Here is a 22,545-nt window from a genome sequence, read left to right as displayed (position 1 = left end):
CCTGACTCAAGCTTTACAAAAGTGATCCATGTAACCCAAAACATTTACCTCTGTGATACTTTGAAATAAAGATATAGTCAAAAATAAGTTTATAATGTTCAAAATGTGTCATGAACCAATGTGAGTAAGGGGAGTGACCAGAGTGGAATTGGTGGAGACTGAGAAAAATACAGCATAAGAGAAGAGACAGAAACAAAGGTTGGGACTGGAAAGACCTACTGAGCTGATGGCTGCAGCCAGCACTAAAGCACAAAATCAGCTTTATTTTATAGGATCTGTACAGGGTTGTCCAGGGGGAAGCAGCATAGACAAAATGGGGAAATAGCATAAACAAAAGACATACAGAAAAATAGGAAATGTAAATGACTTTAACAAAGACAAATTATCTTGTTAATGGTTTCTACTCAACTTCATTAACATGAAAACAAGCAAGAAGGGAAAGATCACAAGGATCCCAGCATAGTTAACAAAACAAAGGAAGAACTATGTGACTTAGTGGTTACTACTTAACTTTGTTAGCATATGACAAGAAGAGAGAAGGGAAAGATTACAGGGTTTCTGCATAGTTAAAAAGACAAAGGAAGAACTACATGACTTCTGGCAGAGGGAGCATGAAGAAAGGAATATGGCTATTTTGGGAACTGAAGAGGAGCAGTTGGGGGCTCATTCCCTGAATGTTATCCAGGCTGTGAGGGCCTTGCTGTCTCACAGCCCACTCTCCACAAAAATGATCAATTAAGAACAGAATTCTTGATACACTATGAAATAAAATGTACAGCAAATGACTATAATTGAATGCTTCTTAGGCTGTATTACTACCCTGATGCGCTATCAAAGGCCATGATGCTCATGGGAAATGAAAGGCTTTTGAAAGAGCAGCCAAGTTTCTTGTATGTGTTGTCAGAGGGGGAAAGAGGAGCACAGTGAGCACAGTACAGGACTTTCAAAAATTAAGTTCTTCTGGTGGGTCATGGATACATAAAGGTTTGTGCCATTAACTCTGTTGGAAACTTATAAACATACACAATGCCCTATAATTTAAATATTTTGTTATATAAGTTTTAAATCAACAATATTCACTTCACTTTTAGACGTGATGTTTATTCCCCTAACATTTTATTGCTGCAGGAAAGAGATGCCCACCCCATCACAATATAGCTGAATATTAAGAGCAGCATCCTGACACCGTTCTCTCCCTGTAATGACCTCCTGGAATGCAGGGCTGACTTGTCAAGTGAGACACCTTCTGGCTGTGGTTATGTACATTGCTTGCGTTCCTGGTACTTTCGCACTGGCTCTCCCTCATATGTAGGCCTTGATGGTTTTATAGGTCCAAGAACTCCCCTACCTGCATTTATTCAGCTGTTGCTGATGTGTGCAGAAGTTCTGTTGTTTTGTTTCTGAGCTGTCAGAGAAAGTGAATGTGAGAGAGGATACCTGAGAAGGGTGAGGTCTAGGAGAACAGGTCTTCTCAAGAAGACCACAAGGATACACCTGCAGGGTCCTCTCCATGGTGACTCAGCTCTTGGGAATTTGTAAACTTAACTTCTGGGAACTTGGGAATTTCCAAGTTCTGTGAAATCCTGTAGTTCTGTAACAGCTCTAATAGCATCTCCCACTTGATTCAAACTGGCCAATGAGAAGGGGACCTGTGGGGTTGGACGTTTTTGACTATTGATAAAAAGGGAAAGATCAAACCAGTTGGGGGGCATGGCTATTTGGAATTCTTCTATGCCATAAGCTCCCAGCCAGTAAATAAAGCCCTTCCTCTTATAAACGTGGTGTTTGGGTGCTGTTTCTCTCCGTTGGACCTCATCTTCCTGCAACGGATACACAATCAGCTTTCCAGGCTCTATCATGCCTCTCTTGGGAAGCATGCAGATGCTACAAGATCTAGACTTGGGATAAAATGTAAAAAGCCCACCTCAAACAATGGACTATCATGCAATCCAAAAATTGTATTAATTAATTTTTTTCCTAAAAATTAAAAGGAGGAGAAAAGGGTTATGATGTAAACTAATCATGAAAGTAACTGCAAAAAAAGCCAGGATGCAGGATATACATATAAGTAATAACCCAACTGTCCTACCTCATATGTGGAACACACAAAGAAAGAGTTTGGAAGCAAGATATTAGGCAACCAAAACTGTGAGACAGTACTATGGCTATTTAAAAAGATATATTTTTATCTGTATTGCCTTTTCTTTTCCAAGTTTTCTAAAAACTGTCCACATGAAACATAGTATTTTGAAAAAATGAAGATCAGTTAAATTAAGTATCAGTAAATAATAAATGTTAGTCTCCCCCATCTTGCTATGGCATCATTTGATTCACTGAGAGCCCCAGGCTCATAGTCTATGTGAGTATTTGTTAAATAAATGAATCATTTAAAAGTAATTGATTTTTTTATTTTTATTTATTTATTTACTTAATCTTTTGATGTTCTGTTTTAAACTAAAGGGCAGACATTTACCTAGAAATAATAGATTAACTCTTTTTAATTAGTCATGTTTCTAAACACTGGCATTAAAAAAAATGCATGCTATATTAGGAATGGGTTGAGAAGCTTTTCTTTCTTTAATGTGTCTTCAAACGTTCAAACTTAGCCTCTCGGACCAATTCATATATTGCACTTTGTTTGCTATGTTCCCAAACTCCATCTTCCTAAGGGATTTCAACACTTCCCCTTTAAGAGAGGAAGTTAAGTAAGAGAGTCTAGTAATAACTGCAAAACCCCAGCTTCTCCTTACAGGGGTCCTCAAACTGTGGTCCACGGGCCACATGAGGCGGCGTGATTGTATTTGTTCCCGTTTTGTTTTTTTTTACTTCAAAATAAGATATGTGCAGTGTGCATACGAATTTGTTCATAGTTGTTTTTTGTTTTTTTTAAACTATAGTCTAGCCCTCCAACAGTCTGAGGGACAGTGAACTGGCCCCCTGTTTAAAATGTTTGAAGACCCTTGCAAAGGACTTCTCTTACCAGGTGTTGGCTCTTGTCAAATTTGGCTTGCATGAAGGACTCCCTCTCCCCTACCAAAAGCCCCTTATAAAAAGTTTCCACCCCTGCTTTTAGGGGTTGACAGCCTTTGAGGTGTGAGCCGGTTCTCAGCTGGGCTGATCAATAAAGGAGGACCTTTGCTTAATTTGGACTCAGTGTGCTGGTGTTTCTCTATTTCACTCACTTTGGGTATAACAGTTAAATTAACAAATTCACACTTAGAATGAGCACATATTTATACTCATGTATAATATGTACTTTGGTACATATTGCCTTGATTGAATGAATTAATTTGCAGTCATTTTTTTTTCAATTTGGCCACTTCTATATGATTAAAGTGTGATGGTAAAGCTATTCCACAAAAAGCAGCTGTTTTATATTCATTGGTCAGAATAGTTCATTCACTAATTGCCTGATCGCTTAATTTTAGAGAAAAAAAAATTTTTTTTAATTCAGTTTGGGGTTTAACATTATTGGTACCTATCCTAAGTTAAATTTAAAACCTTTTTTTCCAAAAGAATGTAAGAATTGCATCTATCCTGAATGTTTCATCAACAACTAGTAGCTCAGTGTTTAGGGTGCCGGCCACATGCACTGGGGCTGGTGGGTTCAAACCCAGCTCAGGCATGCTAAACAACAATGACAACAACAACAACAATAGCCAGGTGTTGTGGTGAGAGCCTGTAGTCTCAGCTACTTGGCAAGAGAATCACTTAAGCCCAAGAGTTTGAGGTTGCTGTGAGCTGTGAGGCCATGGCACTCTATCAAGGGTGACATAGTGAGACTGTCTCAAAAAAAATAATAATCTAAGCCTTAATGGGTAGAATCAAAATCTCAGAAGGTTGATTTCACTGTTTACTAACTTGATTGCCAAATTACAGAAAACATGGGAAACAGGATTCTCAGAGGGCTAGGTCCCCAAGAAACCCAAGGTTATTATAAGAAGACTGCATCACCCAGCAGACAATGGCAAATTCCAGATCTCACAAAACACAATATGAATTTGGGTTAGAGGAGGGGAAGGGAGGCACTGGATTAGGGCCATTGAGGGCTCTGAATGCTGAGAAAAAAAGACAGGTAGGGGAGGTTTCTGCAGATAAGTATATGTTTTCCCAGAAGGAACTCACAACAGTGCTTGTTTTAGTGTCAAATGCCATAAGTGTTCTTGTTCGAGTTCTTCTGGTTGTGGATATTGTATTCCAAAGTTGTACTGATGTCAGTAAGTTGTTCCTCATTATCAAGGTAACTTCAGCCCTTGCAGATGTTCTGTCTATTAGAAATAGTAAACCATCTTGCCTAAATTGGGTAGCACATACAACTGTAATAACAAGAGTAACTAAGAAAGAGTTGTTGAGAGGTCAAAAGGCCACTGAGTTTATACTGTATCTAAAAACAATAAAATTCTTCCTTTTCTTTTCTTTCTTTTTTTTTTTTTTTTTTTTTGGACAAAAGTCTTACTCTGTTGCCCAGGCTAGAGTGCTGTGGCATCAGTGTAGTTCACAGCAACTTCAGACTGCTGCATTTAAGCAATTCTCCTGCCTAAGAACAATAGGAAGTCAATTTCACAATTATGTTTATTTCCATGTAATTTCAAGGAAAGCTACAAAATTAAATCTCTCTGAGGTTACACTGGTTACCCGTGCTCTGCAGCCAACTCAGTATTTTGGGAGGCAGGTTTTTTTTTTTTTTGCTCATTGTAAGTAAGGTAATTCTAGCATCTGAAGATAGGTGGTGAGCTCCTCATTACTGAAGGAATTTAAGCAATAAATGGCAATTAACAAAGTTTAGTTTCCTTGTGCATTTAAATTTGCCTTATGGGAGAAACTTTAGATAACTGGGAAAGTGATCCAAATACCCCGTAAACAACACAATGCTGTTTTGCTTTCCTTGTTGTCTCTCAAACCTAGCCATCATTGTTCCCCATGTTTAAATTTATTTTTTATAGATTTGATGTTCATTTTAAGTTGAATTGTACAGTGATATTCTTATAAAATAACTGAGTGAAAGCCAAGGGAAAGAAATTCCAAGATGGCATTATTATTTTCCTAAAAGACTTTGCGAGCATTGCTGTGTCTCAAGAAATCCTTCACCATCTCTCCCTCTTCCTGAACACATCCATCTATAAGGATTGCATAATAATATTCTAGCACCCCTTCTTTGTTCATTCAAGGGTTTCAAGCCAGAACTTCTGAGATATTCCCTTTACTGTAAAATGTACACAACACTTGTATGTTGAATCCATGTCAGCAGCGGTAGGAATGATGGAAGAGTAGTTAGCTACATCAGACATCACAGAGAAGGTGATATCTGAGCAGACGGAATGACAGGAGAAAGGAACCAACCAGAAATGTTCAGGGACAGTATCTCCGGGAATTGAACATGCTGAGTAGAGTAGAAGGCAAGTCCCAGGTAGTCTGAAGAATTCTACGGAAGCCAGAGTGTTGGGCACAGAATGAACAGGAGGAAAGTAGAGTAAGAGGTGGAAAGGGGGTGGGAGGAGAGAACAATCAGGGCTGGGTAAACTGCAAAGGCTTTGGCTTTTAATTTCCCTCATCTTTATTTAGGAAATCAAGTACTGTCTAATTCAATATATGTGACATACCCAGTACTGTGTTGCTGGTAGCAAACATTTTGTTAAGATGCCATTTTCAGTTGATACAAACATTTCCTAATTACTTGAAGATAATAATCTCAGTGATTTTGCCCAAGCGTGAGAGAACACAGCACGTGGCAAAATTAATGAACCAAAGCAGAGATGGAAAACAATAGCAGCAAGTTATCAGAATTGTTGATCCTGTTAGGTGAATATCAGAAGTGAATATGCTGGTTGTTCAGTTACAATGTTTTATTCTCTTTGAGGAACAATTCACAGTATGTCTGTGTTCTCTGTGTGGGCTGCTGTATTTTCTAACAATTTCACTTTGGCAGCTTTATTGAGTAGGACAGGTAGGACATGGAAGGGCTGCATAGAGACTGTTGTAATAATCTGGGTGAGAGATAGTAGCATTATTTTTTTCCTTAGGAAACAAGCAATGCTGGTGGTAAAGAGTGATCATATCAGATTCTGGATATATTTTCAGGGGGAGCCACTGATTTTGCTGAAAAAAAGAAATCAGATATTGGTGCTGGGAGGGACAAGAATCAACTTCTGGGCAAGTGGAAAGATGGAGTGTCAAATAATGACACAGTAGAAACTGCTAAAAGTGTTGGTGGGCAACTTAGGAATACTGTTCAGGTAGGTTGGGGCACAACAAATTTCAGATGCTGATTAGACATATGCATGTGCATTTCAAATTGGCAGCTGTTTGCACAAGACTGATATGCAAGCTTGATACATAAATTTGAAAGTTGACAGCACAGTGATGGAACTGAAAGTCAAGAGACTGCTTGAAACTATAAGGGAGGTTCAGAGATGCTCAGTCTGAGGTTACACAAATGTGAAAACTCAGGGCTGTGGTTGAACTCAAAGAGCATGTATGTATCAGAGTTGTGGATGTTAAGTGATGAGACTAGATCCAGGAGAAGGGAGGGATCAACTGTATGATGCTGCTGTCAGACCAAGGTGATTAGGAATGGGGACGGATGGTTGGAGGGCCATGAGAACATGGTAGAGCAGTTTTGTGGGAGCAGTGAGAGAAAAATCCTGATTGCCTGGGATTCAGTTGAACAAGAAAGCAGAGGAACAGGGGTGTCTGGGAGAGACCATGCCTTTCAAATGGGAAGGTGTATGTAAAAGGGAGCGGACACGTGCAGGAAGTATTTGGAGAAAAGAATAGAATCCAAACCTACTTATCTCTGGTTTGTCTTTTGCAAAGCAAGACAAAATCAGCTTGTTGGCATGCTGAGGAAATGGCTGATCAAAAAGGGGGGCACTATGACTCAGGACGAAGAGGACATAATACCTATAAAAGGGAGAAAAATAATTTCCATTCTTGACTCTCACAGATTCATTGCTGGGACAGATTATTAACAAAAGAAAGATTAAGGCTATGGCTCACGCCTGTAATTCCAGCATTCTGGGAGGCTGAGGTGGGTGGATTGCTTGAGCTCAGGAGTTAGATACCTGAGCAATAGGAAAACCTTGTCTCTACTAAAAATAGAAAAACTAGCTGGGCCTTGTGGCTACTGGGGAGACTGAGGCAAGATTGCTTGAGCCCAAGAATTTGAGGTTGCTGTGAGCTATGACACCATAGCACTCTATTGGGTATGACAAAGAGAAAAAAACAAAACAAAACACATGGATTAACAGGAGAAAAACATGCATTTTTATTTACACTTGTTAAGCTCATGCCACTGGAGAAAGCAACTGTCTCAGGAAGGCAACTCTCTGGAAGCAGTGGCTCAGCAGCCTTGCTTAAGTAGTATTTTAACAAAGAACCATAAGCCCCATGTAGTGACAAAACAAAGAAAAGCATATTCAGGCTTTTGAAACTAGGCAGGTGGTGGGGAGGTAAATTCAGGGGAGGAGCAGGTCTTCTCCTCCATCTGGTACTGCTGTCTCTGAGCTGCTGAGCAAGGCCATGAAGGAACCTATCCTCAGGTGGGAGAGGTAGAGAGGGGGGTGGAAAGACGTTTTTGTCTTTGTAAGTCCCTATCCCAGCACCAGGAAAGAAGAGGGTGGGACAGAGTAACCCCCAGTGTTTTAAGCTTCTTTAGCTCAATAACCTTTAGTATTTAAGAGAGGAATATTTTGATTTCTTTCACCTGCAGTATCCTCTAGTATGTGAGAGAGATAGCACCTAATGCCCAAGTAGAGGGATTTGCCTCAGAACCAGAACATTAGGAAGATGCAAGAAGTAGCACAGGAAGAAAAGATGGCAGTTGGAAGAATTTCACAGATATTGTCATTGGAGGATTTTAGTCTTTTTGAAAATACATCTATTATTGAGGGGCATGTAGACAAGGGTGTGTTAGAAGTTTAAAAAGAGAAGAGAAAAAATGAAATAGTCCTTTAGGAGACTGCAAGAGTGAAGAGTTGAGAGGAATGGAAATTATTGCTCCCCATCACTAAGGACACAATGGAGTTCATTTGTTGTGAATTGTTTTAAATGAGTTCAAAAGGTGTATTGTACTGCATGGTGAATATGGTTAATGACAATACATTGTATTCTTGAAAAATGCTAAGACAGTGTTATTGAGTATTGTCACCATAAAACTATAACTATGTGAGATAATGCTTTTGTTAATTATCTAGATTTATTTACTTTTTAAAAATAATTTTTAATTAAAATCATAACTATACATTTATGGGGTACATTGTGATGATTTGATATACCATGTAGAATGCTTAAATCAAACTGATTAATATAACCATCACTTCACTAATTTTTTGTGGTAAAACGTTTACAATTTACTCTCAGTTATTTTGAAATATACCCTTACATTGTGCACTTTAGGTGAGATCCAACTAAATGCTCTCCTTTCTCCCACCAATCGCCCCCCCTTTCCACCTTTTCCCTTCCTCTTGCTACACTATATTTGTGTTTTATCATTCATATGAGTGTGTAAGAATTTATATATTGGTTTGTGGAAAAGAGACTTGAACAAAAACTTCTCTGAAGATGACAGATGAATGGCTTCTCTCCCTCCTTTTTCCCTCCCCCTTACCAGACTAAATTTGTGTTTTATCATTTGTATAAGTGTGTAAGGATTTATACATTGGTTTAATATTAGTATTGAGTACATTGAATACTTTTTTCCCATTTTTTTTTTTTTTCAGTTTGGCCAGGGCTGGTTGTGAACCTGCCACCCTCAGTATATGGGGCCAGCACCCTACTCAATGAGCCACAGGCACTGACAGAGTCACACTATGTTGCCTCAGTAGAGTGTGGTGGCATCATAACTCACAGCAACCTCCACTCCTGGGCTCAAGTGACCCTCTTGTCTCAGCTTTCCAAGTAGGTAGGACTATAGGAACCTTCTACAAAGCCCAGATAGTTTTTAGAGATGGGGTCTTGAACTTTCTCAGGCTGGTCTCAAACTCCTGACCTCCAGCAATACACCCATCTTGGTCTCTCAGAGTGCTAAGATTACAGGCGTGAGCCACAGTGCCTAGCATTTTTTCACCTATTCTTGAGATACTTTATTAGGAAAAATGTGCTCCTACTCCATCCAGGTAAACATAAAAGATGTAAAGTCTCCATCTTTTTTACAGCTGAATAGTATTCCATGGTGTATATACGTAATAGTTTGTTAATCCATTCATGGGTTGATGGGCATTTGGGTTGCTTCCATGACTTGGCAATTCTGAATTGGGCTGCAGTAAACATTCTAGTGCAAATGTCTTTGTGGTAAAATGATTTTTGTTCCTCTAGGTAGATATCTAGCAAAGAGAATGTGGGATCAAACAGAAGGTCAACTTTTAGTTCCTTGAGAATTCTCCATACTTCTTTCCACAAAGATTGTGTTAGTTTGCAATCCCACCAGCAACATAAAAGTGTTCCCTTCTCTCCACATCTATGTCAGCATCTGCAGTTTTGAGACTTTGTGATGTGGGTTAATCTTACTGGATTTAGGTAATATCTCAAAGTGGTTTTGATTTGAATTTCTCTGATGATTAAAGATGATGAGAATTTTTTCATGTTTGTTGACCATTCATCTGTCATCTTCAGAGTAGTTTCTGTTCAAGTCTCTTGCCCACAAAGGGATGGGGTTGTTTGTTCTTTTCTTATTGAGTAGTTAGAGTTCTCTGTAGATTCTAGTTATCAGGACATTATCAGAATCATAGTTCAAAAATCTGCACCCATTTCAAAGGCTGTCTGTTTGCTTTAGTTGTAGCGCCCTTAGCTATGGCAGAAGCTTTTTAGCTTGATCAAATCCCAGTAATTTATTGGTGTTGTTGCAATTGCTAGGGGAGTCTTCCTCATAAAATATTTTCCTAAGCCAATATCTTTAAGTATTTTCCCTGCAATCTATTAGTTAATCTATCTAACTAAAAAAAAAAAAAATCTAGTGTTTTTATAGTTTCATGACTCAAATTTAAATCTTTCATCCAACAAGAATCAATTTTTGTTAGTGGTGAGAGGTGTGGGTCCAGTTTCAGTCTTCTATAGGTTGATGACCAGTTCTTCCAGCACCATTTGTTAAGTAGTGATTCTTTTCTTCAATGCATGTTTTTATTAGGCTCATCAAAGATCAAACAACAATATGTAGCTGGGTTCATCTCTAAATTTTCTATCCTTATATTCATCTCTGTTTTTGAGCCAGTACTATGTTGTTTTGATCACTACAGATTTATAGAATAAGCTGAAGTCTGGTAGCATGATGCCTCCAGATTTGTTTTTATTTATAAGTATTGTAGTGGCTATTCAGTTTTTTTTTTTCTGATTCCATATAAAACAAAGTACTTTTTTTCAAGTTCTTTAAAGCATAAAATTGGTGCTTTGATGGGGATTTCATTAAAACCTATGGATAGACTAACCAGAAACAGAAAAGTAAAATCTCTGATAACTTCAATCAAAAATGACAAAGGGGAAGTAAGAACAGATATTACAGAAATACAAAAATGTACTCAAGGATTACTACCAAAAACCCTATTCTCAGAAATATTAAAATGTGCAAGAAATGGACCAGTACCTGGAAGCACGGCACCTTCCTAGATCTAACTAGAAAGAATTAGAAATGTTGAATAGAGCTATATCAAGCACTAAAATAGCATCAATTATACAAAATATACCAAAAAAGAAAAGCCCAGGTTCAGAAGGTTTCACATCAGAATGCTATCAAATCTTCAAAGAGGAACTAGTACTAATATTACATAACCTATTACAAAACATAGAAAAGGAAGGAATCCTACCCTTCCTTGGGGTAGGATTCCTTTGGGAACAAAGCAAATATCTCCTTGATCCCCAAACCAGGAAAGGAACCAACAAAGAAAGAAAACTATAGACCAATATCACTAATGAACATGGATGCAAAAATATTCAATAAGATCCTAGTAAACAACATTCAACAACACATCTAAAAATTATACACCATGATCAAGTTGATTTTATCCCAGGGTTACAAGGTTGGTTCATCATACATTAATCTATAAATACAATAAACCACATAAATAAAATAAAAAACAAAGACCATAAAATTCTCTCGATTGATGTATAAAAGGCTTTTGACAATATTCAGCATCCTTTCATGATTAGAACATGTAAGAAAACAGGCTTAGATAGGACATTTCTTAAAATGATAGAGGCCATCAACAGCAAACCCACAGCCAATATCATGTTGGAGAGAGTAAAATTGAAAGCATTTCCACTCAGATATGGTACTAGACAAGGATGCCCATTGTCTCCACTGCTATTCAACATAATACTGGAAGTCCTAACCATTTCAATCAGGCAAGAGAAGGATAATAAGGGCTTTCAAATGGAGTTTGATGGTGTCTTAGAGTAGTTTTGGTTTGCATTTCTCTGATGATTAAAGATGATGAGCATTTTTTCATGTGTCTGTAGACTATGTGCTTGTATTCTTCAGAGAAGCTTCTGTTCATGTCTCTTGCCCACAATGAAATGGGATCTCTATTTTCCTACTTTGTATGGTCGGAACATTTTTTTTTTTTTTTGAGACAGTCTCACTTTGTTACCCTGGTAGAGTGCTGTGGTTTCATAGCTCACAGCAACCTCAAACTCTTGGGCTCAAGTTATTATCTTGCCTCAGCCTCCCAAGTAATTGGGACTATAGGATGCTCAGCTATTTTTAGAAAGGAGGTCTCACTCTGGCTTAGGCTGGTCTCAAAATCATGAACTCAGGTGATCCACAAGCTTTGGCCTCTCAGAGTGATGGGATTACAGGCATAAACCACTGCATCCAGCCCAGTGAGAACGTTTTGACTCTACTACTCAATCCTTTTTTGCCTATGTGTTTGGAACTAAGACATCAAGATTTCAGAGAACTCAAATGGATGGAACTTCCTAAGTCTCTTTGCAAGATCTAATATTCATATTCAGCTTGTGATTTTAGAATGTTTTTTATTAAAGAAAGATAGCCAAAGGTTGGTTAGTGGATTCCAAAGTTCTGAGGCAACCCCTAGTGGGGTAGAGCCTCTAGGTGTCTGTGAACACCAGGGAGAGAAGACTCAGAACCTCTGTGTAATACAACTGTACAGCTGAGGGTCCATACACTGTCAAAGTGTGGCAGTGTGGCCCCCCACTCCAGGTTCCAACAGGTATTTATTGAGATTCAAACAAAGAAGTATAAGGAAAAAGTTGCCCCAAAATGTCACAATGTGTAGCAGTATGTGCAGATGTGACTGTTTCTCTGGGTTACTTTATTTTGGTGTGGGGAACATGTAGCAGTTCTCCACAGGCTGTCTATTGGTCTGACTAGCATGTGCCTTAGCTATTTCTGCCCAGCTAAGTGATTTCTTTTGTTTTGTGTATGTGCAACTGTTACTGCTGATGCATATGCCCTACTCCTCACTGTGCATGTGATAATAACTTTGTTGCAGTTACACATGCCTAACTAGTGTCACAAGTCAGTAACTTTTGCTACTGTCCTGGACATCCTGTTGTCTTTGTTACATGTTTCCCACACATTTTATTTATGGCTCATGATGTTTTATTTTATCTCAGTCACTTCTCACAGCAAGCAAACAAGTACAAGGTTAAGCATAATGAGAATTGCAGTGATTACACAGTTTTCCACAATCATTGATTAATAATATTCATAAAAATGGCTAGAATTTATTCTCCCACAAAGTACAGAGAATAGCACAAAGTACAGCTAGAGAGGAGGAATAAGTTCTAATGTTCTGTAGCACTAGAGATTGACTATAACTAAAGGTAGTTTATTGTATATTTTCAAATAGCTAGAAGAGTGGATTTTACATGTTATCAACACAAAGAAAGTGTTAACATTAGAGGGAATAGATATACTAACTACACTGATTTGATCATTACATATTGTACACATGTATTGAAGTATCACAATATGCCTCATACACATGGACAATTATATGCTCATTAAAAATAAAAACAAATAAAAAAGATAGATGGAATTATATATTTGCCTTTCATACTGTGCTTTTCCAAAAGGTTTTCTGCACCACTTCTCACAGGAAATGGAGTCCCAAAATGCTTCCATTGTGACTGAGTTTCAGCTGCTAGGATTCCAGAACCTTCTTGAGTGGCAGACTCTGCTCTTTGCCATTTTCCTGTTCATCTATTTCCTCACCATCACAGGGAATGTTGTCATTATTTCGGTGGTGAGCCAGGACCAGCGACTGCACTCTCCTATGTACACCTTCCTCAAACATCTCTCCTTTCTGGAGATCTGGTACACATCCACCATTGTGCCTCTCCTCCTGGCGAACTTGCTCGCCTGGGGACAAGTCATCTCCTTCTCTGCCTGTATGGCACAGCTCTACTTCTTTGTGTTCTTTGGGGCTACTGAGTGCTTTCTCCTGGCCATGATGGCCTATGACCGATATTTAGCCATCTGCAGCCCACTCCACTACTCCTTCCTCATGAGTCCTAAGATCTGCACCATGCTGGTGGCAATTTCCTGGTTGATGGGGGTTGGAACAGGCTTTCTGCCTTCCCTGATGATTTCTAAGTTGGACTTCTGTGGGCCCAACCAAATCAACCATTTCTTCTGTGACCTCCCTCCACTTATGCAGCTCTCATGTTCTAGCATTTATATCACCCAGATGGCCATCTTCATCCTATCAATTGCTGTGCTGTGCATTTGCTTTTTTCTGACACTGGTGTCCTATGTTTTCATTGTATCATCTATATTGAGAATCCCTTCAGCCTCTGGCCAGATGAAAACTTTTTCCACGTGTGGCTCCCATCTAGCTGTCGTCACCATTTACTATGGGACCATGATCTCCATGTATGTCCACCCAAATGGCCACCTGTCTCCTGATGTCAACAAGGTTATTTCTGTCTTCTACACTGTGGTCACTCCACTGCTCAACCCAATTATCTACAGCTTGAGGAACAGAGACTTCAAAGAAGCTGTTAGAAAAGCCATGAGAAGGAAATATGGTATCTATGGAGTGAGAGTGAAAGGAAATTTGTTAGTTAGGTAAGGGAATCTGTACAGACACACAGTATGTTAAGTTCAGGGAGTGAATTCTTCAGAAAATAATACAACAGCTTCCTGATGGTGCCTCACCAACAATTGGGCAGAAGAGAAATTGCTTCTACCAAACTATTTTAGGGGAAATTTTGTCTTTATATACTTTCTTCTATCTTTTTATGGAATCTGACAGTATGATTTCATTGCATGGTGATTACACAACATTACTATTTTACAGTAAGAGTTCTCTTTTGTTTATGTGGCATCATATACAGAAAGTTATGCATCTTTTAAGTACTGGTAGGAGACTGGTCTTGTGGACCTAAAACCTTCTTATTGAATAGCTATGGAAAAAAAAAGAATGAATGAAAAAAAGAAAACATTTGAAATGTATTGATCTACATTATGTCCTAGTGACAAGAAAGAAAAAATAAGGATTTTTGAAGTGCCAAACATTTATGAATGACAACTCAGACTTTTTAATATTTGTGGCTAAAATTTTTTGGGAAGGAAGAAAAGAAGGAAATAATGGAGGGAGAAAAAGATTCAAAGTATTGTATGCTATTGTGAGCTGTGCAAGTCAAAAAATACACAGTAAAATGCTTAAATTACTTTTGTATCTTCTTTCACTCAACCAATATTTAGAATATATCCACTATTCCTTACCACTATTTTATTAATTAATTCTACAGATTTTTTTAATCTCCTGGTGTGTGCCAGGACCTATGTTATAGTCTGAGTTCTCTGGACCACAATGATATGGAAAAGACCAAGCAATAAAAATAATCTATGGCCTCTGTCAGAAACCAGGTGTCGGAGGTCACGACAGCATGGGCCGTGGTGTTTTTTTTGTTTTTGTTTTTGTTTTTCGACCCAGAAACCACAGATGCCAGAGCCCAAGTCGACTCCATGTTTTCATGAGTGAGTCCTGGTCCTTGCATGGGCCCTGCTGAGCCAGACAGGTGGCCATGGGTGATATGGCAGTGAAGGGACAGAATGTTAAAAAACAACCACCACCACCACCTCATCTTTTTGATGGTGAAGCCATTCAGAATAATGTTTAACATCAACCCCTGGAGAACCTAAAGATGTACATCAGCAGTTGGCCTCCCCTGGAGATCTTTATGATTGTGTGAGTGCCATAGCAATAGCTTTCTTGACCCTGGAGTATTTCTTCAAAATCAAGGAGATTAAAGCACCAGAAATGGCAGAGTATTGGAATACTTTTATGCCACGGCTTAGTGATTTGGACTTCTGTGCATCAGAGAATGAAACATTAAAGCATCTCATCAATGACACTACAACTCCAGAAAGCACAATGAGCAGCAGGCAGGCCAGAGCACCCATGCAGTCCCTGGAAGATTCCAGCCCAGTTGTCATCTCAGTTGGAATCACTCTAACCTTGTATCCACTTAAACCCTTTGGAGGCTATCCTTGCAACATCACTCATCTGTACTCGACCATTTTAGGGCATCAGATTGGACTCTCAGGCAGAAAAGCCCACAAGGAGATTAATATTACCTTTACTCTGCCCATGGCTTGGAGCTCAGATGACTGTGCTCTTCATGCTCACTGTGAGCAGGTGGTGTTCACAGCCTGTGTGACACTCACAGCCACCCTTGGTGTGTTCCCTGTCCCCATACAGCCACCACACTGTGTTCCTGACACGTACAACAATGCCATGGTCTGGTACAAGATCTTCAAAACTGCCAGAGATGGCCAACACAAAATATGTTCAAGATTACAATCCTTTCTGGTATTATAAGAGGGCCATTAGAAAAACCTATCTTTATTTAAATCCTAAACTTACAGTTATTTTTCCAGATGATGACTTTTCATTAATAAATTTGCTTCTCATGGGCTCAGCACTGGTAGCTAAGTGGCTAGGGCACTGGCCACATACACCAGGGCTGGTGGGTTAGAACCCAGCCAGGGCCTGCCAAGCAACAATAACAACAACAATAAAATAGATGGGCATTGTGGAGGGTGCCTGTAGTCCCAGCTACTACTTGGGAACCTGAGGTAAGAGAATAGCTTAAGCCCAAGAGTTTGAGGTTGGTGTAAGCTGTAATGCTACAGCACTCTACCAAGGAAGACATAGTGAGACTGTGTCTCAAAAAAAAAAAAAAGTTACATCTCATGCACACCAGTTACTTCCTCTTCATGATAGTGATAACCATGTTTTGCTATGCTGTTATCAAAGATAGACTCAGCAAATCGTGTCAGAGCAATCCTAAATTTTGTCCTGAGAAGATGGCTTTGGCTGAAGCCTAATACCACAGTTCCTTGTTTTCTGAAAAAATCTAAGAGAACAATAATCAATCATTGCCAGCTGAACCCAACCTGGGTCTGGACGCTCTGTGAATACATTATCTTGCAATGTTGGGTTATTACAGCCAAAGATATTCAAGTGCCTGTAATTGTTTTGTACATATTTATAAAAGTCTATTCAGAAACTGGTCCAATGATGCACGTGTTTTGCACCAGGGGTATAGCCAGAACACTTCAGCCTCACCCGTGGACTTGTGGGCCTGGAGGGATACTTCTGTACAGTGCTAGAGAGAATTCATGGATCAGGTCATGATATTTTTACCAAGGCCACAGGCCGATTTCATTGCTGGTGGGTTGAGATTTGGTTTGGATCTTGTTTTGGCCTGATACGTACAGAATGTTTGAAACAGTCTGTACCTTTGATATGATATTACATTTTCAAATCCACCAATCCATTTCATGTTTTTTATGGGTCTATGGCTTAATAATCATAGTAACAACAATAATACCTTTTCCTCCATTTTGCTTGCAAGGAAACATACCTATCTAGTTTTTTCTTTTTCCTTTTTGAAGAAAAAATAAAATAGTCACATTTTAACACTACTTTAGTTAGGACAGACTTGTGTTTTTATCCTGAGTAAAAAGTAAAATATTTAGAAGTCACCTACATGGTAAAGATCTGAGTTTCATTTTCCACATGGATGTGAGGAACCTGGTCTTGTTTGATTTGGCACAAAATATTCTGTTTTTGTCCTCTTTTTCGCCTTGCTTCTTTTATAAAAGTTAAAGCAGCTTCCTCACTCAAAAGGGCTTAAAGTAATTAGCTCTTGAGTAGAGTAATAATTAGCTGTTCTAATTTCTGGAATACAGATGACGGTATAGAAAGAGAGACTGGTGATTTTGGTCTAATAGTCATGGAGGGTTTCCTGTTTTTGTAAACAGTGAGTATATTTCCTCCTTTTTTTCTTTTTGAATTTACTTTTATGAAACTAACATACCTTGAGAAGGAAAATGGCAATTAGTAGAAACATAACATTATGGCAACGATGCCTATGAAATTTGAAGAATGCAATTCTGATTGGCCATTCATCAGGGAAAACCATAAGAATATTTCTTATAACATTTTGATCATTTAGTTCTTCTGTCCCTTTTTTCTTATAATCCTTCATTTAAAGAACTTGTGCATTACTTTCCCCAGTTTTTTGTTACTTGTTACTTATTTTTCTTGATAAGTTTTTGCCTTACTAACTTATTGTCACTAATGACTTTTTCCAGGCAGTGTTCTAGCAAAAGGGCAATTAAAACCTTGGGCATGCTTGTCAGCACTTCTTTTTCTTAACTCTATGTCTGTAGTCTGTTCTAAATTAGACTTAGTTCTTGTGATCTAATTGGCCTACAGGGGTTCTCAACCTGTGGGTGGTAACCCCTTTGTTCCATTTGTAACAATGTGGCAATTAGGAAGGTTTAGAACCACAACATTTTATCCCAGGCATGCTTGAATGGAAAAAATTGTGGGTTTTTACTGAAAATTATTAAAATAATCATTGTAGTAACTTGATATGTTTGTATTCCTTTTTTTTCTTTGAGTATATTTCAAGCATAGTAATCATACCTAGCTATCCGGTCTTTTTTTTTTTTTTTATGATGCCATCTGCTTACTTGATGCATAGCTAACTTGTTAATTTACTTTTCTCTTTAGAGACCCTGAGACCCTTATGAGACAAGATTCAGAAAGAGCTATTTGGCTTGGCCTTTAGAAACTTCAATATCCTTAGCACCAATAGATTTTAGATTAAGCTGCTACTGAATTAATTAAATCTCAAGTGGAGTTATAGGAATAGATTTATAACTGACAGAGTAATATAAAATGAAAAAAGACAAGTGAAAAAAGATTCACTGGTTTGTTCAATACAGCCTGTTGCTAACATTAATTACCCCAGTTTTAATTGCAGGGAATAGTTGGAATTTGTAGCCAGAGGAAGAAGGATATAGTTAGGCATGAGAAAAGGAAGTGCCCAAATAGGCCTGGACAACATGACTTGTCCCAAGGCCAGGACACACAAAAGACACTTCATAATCCAGCATCCACCCTCACAGGTAATTCTCAGATCTTTTAGAAACACAGAGTCAATCAAGGTTTTAAAGGAAGGCTGGGGAAGAGAGGTGTCCCTGGGATGTGGATGCAGAGGCCTCGAATCTCAGGAAGTTCAGGAGACCTGTTACCATCTGGGCACTAAAAGACCAGGCCTGATCCTGAGCTGTAGCTTGCTGGTGGACTTCAGGATTAAAAAAGTGTTTCAGATGGGCCCATTTACCATTTGGAGTTAACCCACACAGCAGCACTGGCTTGTCTTGGGCACCTTGGACTACAGGTCTAACAAAAGGTCAGCAACTTACTATTGAAATAATTGTTTTAGATCATATTATCTCTTTCCTTTTTATTTTTTTCCTTTTGCTGTATGACTTGAATCAGTTTTGATTCTATTTGTAAGTTTTTTATCATCATTAGGAACCTGCCATTTCTGTTGCATTTTCTTTGACAATGTATAGGGATTCAGCACCCTGTTTTTGTAACCCTCATGCAGGCACTGTGGGGTTACAAGGATCCATTTCACTTTTGTTGCTGCATGATGGTCAGTAGCTGATCTGTTATGGCATTCACTCCCAGGTTAATTTTCTGTGTTTGAAATATGTGCATATGTGCTTTACAAAATAAAATATCTGAATTAAAAAAAAGACCTATTACTTATATATAAATATATGTCAGCGAGAAAGGACCAAGAAAAGATTTGCCTTAATGAAGCCCCCAGTCTACAAGGGAAGAGAAAAATATAGTGAATCATAAAGGAATAGCTGACAAAAAATTCTATTTGTGATAATCACCATGGAACAATAAAGTGCGAGCTGGTGTATAAACATAGACCCATAAGGTTTAAATCAACATAGAACATTAGGAAACTGCTCTACATTATGTAAGTACTTTAACATACACTTTAAAGATGAGGAGCACATGAGTGCAATAAGTGGTCCAGGCAGATAGCATGGTGTGAATGTCAAGAGAAAAGCTGAGGAACTGGGGATATAGAGGAAGGAGGTGAGTATGGAGAGAAAGGCAGAGGCAAGTCCATGCATGTCATTAAAAGCCCTGTAGGGTTTTTTAATTTTCACTAAGAGAAATAATCAATAACATGATATATTTTCAAATACCATCTACGTGCAGAGAAAAGACTGAAAGAGCAAGAGTTGTTGGGGGTCACTATGGGAGCCTGCATGGGGGAAGAAGTTGCCTTGATTTGGGTTGATGATACATTCCATCTTAGGAAATGCCTCACAGACATGCATGGTGCCTGTGTGTAGCCTTTTCAGAGACTCATGTATGTTCAACACAAACCCCTGAGCTTCAGGTGCAAGTTCACTTTGACCCTGCAGCTCATGTAACTTCCTCTCACCATATGTCCTTGGGTATAATTTTTCTCCTTTTTCCAGTGCTCAAGTTTTTTTTTCCTCCTGGGATTTTTCCTGTGAGGACTATCTTTAGTCCTTCTGGGATCCATCTGGTTCAATGTCGGGTGGAAGGAAAGTGATGCACTGGAACCTGAGACAAGGCAACAAGTGAGCATGGTAGGGAGGAAATCAGCATTGATATAGACATTGGTGTGGAATATCAAAAAATAATCAAATATCTTAGCTTGAAAATGGTTATCTCTGATTAGTATATTAATTGTACCTTGTATTTAACCAGACTTAAGTTACCTTACTGAAAACTCTTTTTAATGAGTTGAATTTGGTAGATGCTGGCCTCTGTGTTTGGAGAAAAGAAGATTATTGATCCATATATAAGAAACTTTAAGACATGGATATTTGGATGTAAGGATCTAGAAGCTCATAGAAAGGGCCTGGTTAAAAGTTCAAAATTTGGAAATTTTTGACATAGATAATATGTAAAAATAGAAAAATGAATAAAACATTTTTTAGGAAAAGTTCAAATAAAAAAAATAAGAGAGTGAGTAACAGAGCATGAAAACATTTTAGAACATAAAACTTAATTAAAAGAAGAGAAATCCAGAAAAGGAATAAAAAGGGACAATTACAGAGGTGGGAGGGGCATTTCTGAGGTGGCTGTATAAGTTCTTCTAAGAGACTAAGAATGTACTGAGAAGAAAAAGGCAATCCATATGGAAGATGAAGATTACCAGGTTTTCCTCAAACTCAACACAGAGATTATTGTTGTTCCTGGGAAAGGCAAAATTTTTGGCATGGAGATGGTATACTTCAGTCTGGTGACAGTTGAGGAGATTGTAAAAAAATAGAAATAATTGTGTGTGCAATCAACTATCCTTAGAAATATAATTTTGACATGATGAGAGAAAAATATCAAGTAGGAGGGGTAATTGTATTTTTGTCAATTCTAATATTTTAGTGTCAGAATAACTTTAAACACCTGCGGGAAGGGGAATTTAGTTAGCAAACATCTAAGGAATTGGTGTTGAAAGTGATAATTGGCAGCCTGAGATTGAACAAGGAAGGATCTAGGGTAAGTGTAGAAATACAAACATTAAATTGGGAAGTATTTTATTTACTATAGGAGACAGAAAAGAGGATAATTGCAACCAGGTGAGAATTCCAAGTATACAGGTGACAAGAGATGGCATTTGCACTATTTTTCACTTAATGTGATTCTGAGACATGTGTCAATAGCATTTATTTACCATAGAGAAAGTAGATGTGGTTTGAAGCGGCAAAGACATTCCAGATTCATTTTGCAAAATGGGATTGACAGCTCATTTTCCTCATGACAGTGAGGAAGAAAGGTAGATTTGGGAGCAAAGATGAGGGTTTGGTTACAGTAGATATCATTGAATTAAGAGTCTCAGGCTCTACTTAACTGAGCTAGCTGGGCACTCTGCTATCACTGACACTAGTCTGACTGTACAGGGGGTAAGTGAAACACAGAAGTCCAAAGTAAAAAAAAACTCAGGTATAGTAGGGCTATTTAAGCTATGTGGATTAATAGAAAGTGATACATAAGAGATTTGCTGGCTTAAATTATGAATTTAAGGCATTGTTTAGTTTTGAGTGACAATAAAGTCAAAAGTATGAATATAAGACTGAGTGAAATAATCAGCTCATGAAAGACAGTTACATGGTGGATTTCTTGAGTAGAAAAGAAATTCATGATGCTAGTGTCATTTGTAAGTGGGAGAGATTATCCAGTAGTTAATGAAATAGGCCCAATGAGGGAAGAGTGGGTTGTATACTTTCGTAGCATGAGGCTTAAGAGACTTTTTTTTGAAAGACAGTGGGAGAATCATATTCTAAATAAGGCATTACATTGCATGCAATATATCATAACTCCAAACTGACCTTGAAATATATGGGGTCAATGCAATGTTAAGCAATACATTTACCATCAGAGAGAGCACTCAGTTTCTATTCAGGCAAAAAGATGGGGTAAAATTTATAAAGAAGTGATGACTGAATCGGAAACTTGAGTTCCAAAGGGAGGATTCTGTGAGTGACTCAGGTCTATTAGTGTTTCCAAAGGCCTCCCCCGTGGTGGGGTTATAATTCTTCTCCACATGTGTCAACATAGCAGCTGAATATGCCAGATGGACTGTCACCGTCCCGATATTTGACAAAGGAGGACCTAAAGTGTTAAAAATTAAACATTATTTGGGTTGGGTATGGTGGCTCATGCCTGTAATTCTAGCATTCTGGGAGGCTGAGGTGGGTGGATTTCTAGAGCTCAGGAGTTTGAGACTAGCCTGAGCAAGAGTGATACCCAGTCTCTAAAAAATAGCCAAGTGTTGGAGTGGTTGCCTATAGTCCCTGCTACTTGGGAGGCTGAGGCAAGTGAATCTCTTGAGCCCAGGAATTTGAGGTTGCTGTGAATATGATGCCAACACATTCTACCCAGGGTGACAAACTAAAATTCTGTCTCAAAATAAATAAATAAATAAATAAATGAATAAATAAATCAGATTATTTGTTGTATCTGTCCCTGGAAAACACAGAACTAAAAGTTCATTCACTTCAATGATTCCAGCTAGATCCTGACATATGTCTTAAATATGTTCTGTCAAAGATTAATTGCCTCTAAGTATGTTATTTAAGAACAAGAAAATGACTCCAGCCTTGGTCTCAACTAATGGTCTTACTCTCAATAGGCAGAAAATGAATAAGTGGAGATGAATAACCAATCAGAGGTGTCCAGGAGGGACAGGGTACCACTGGCCCCCTGGCACCCCAAGGTGATCCTG

The 22,545-nt window shown here is 38.4% G+C and overlaps 1 protein-coding gene and 1 pseudogene across 1 annotated transcript; both read left to right on the top strand.

The window, feature by feature from the left end:
- Window positions 1-13,052: 13,052 nt before the first annotated feature.
- Window positions 13,053-14,024, top strand: LOC128572278 (olfactory receptor 11L1). Its single transcript, XM_053572109.1, has one exon. It carries the CDS (start codon window positions 13,053-13,055, stop codon window positions 14,022-14,024), a length of 972 nt encoding a protein of 323 aa, XP_053428084.1.
- A 1,054-nt stretch (window positions 14,025-15,078) lies between these two features.
- LOC128572483 (transmembrane protein 248-like) lies at window positions 15,079-16,288 on the top strand (annotated as a pseudogene).
- The last annotated feature ends 6,257 nt before the right edge of the window (window positions 16,289-22,545 follow it).

Source organism: Nycticebus coucang, chromosome 20, assembly GCF_027406575.1.
Source record: "Nycticebus coucang isolate mNycCou1 chromosome 20, mNycCou1.pri, whole genome shotgun sequence".
In the NCBI taxonomy this organism is placed as follows: Eukaryota; Metazoa; Chordata; class Mammalia; order Primates; family Lorisidae; genus Nycticebus; species Nycticebus coucang.
This window is presented reverse-complemented; position numbering and strand designations above follow the sequence as displayed.

What these genes read in the sequence shown, in the direction of transcription:
- LOC128572278 (XM_053572109.1), top strand. Translation starts at nt 13,053, where the DNA reads ATGGAGTCCCAAAATGCTTCCATTGTGACTGAGTTTCAGCTGCTAGGA.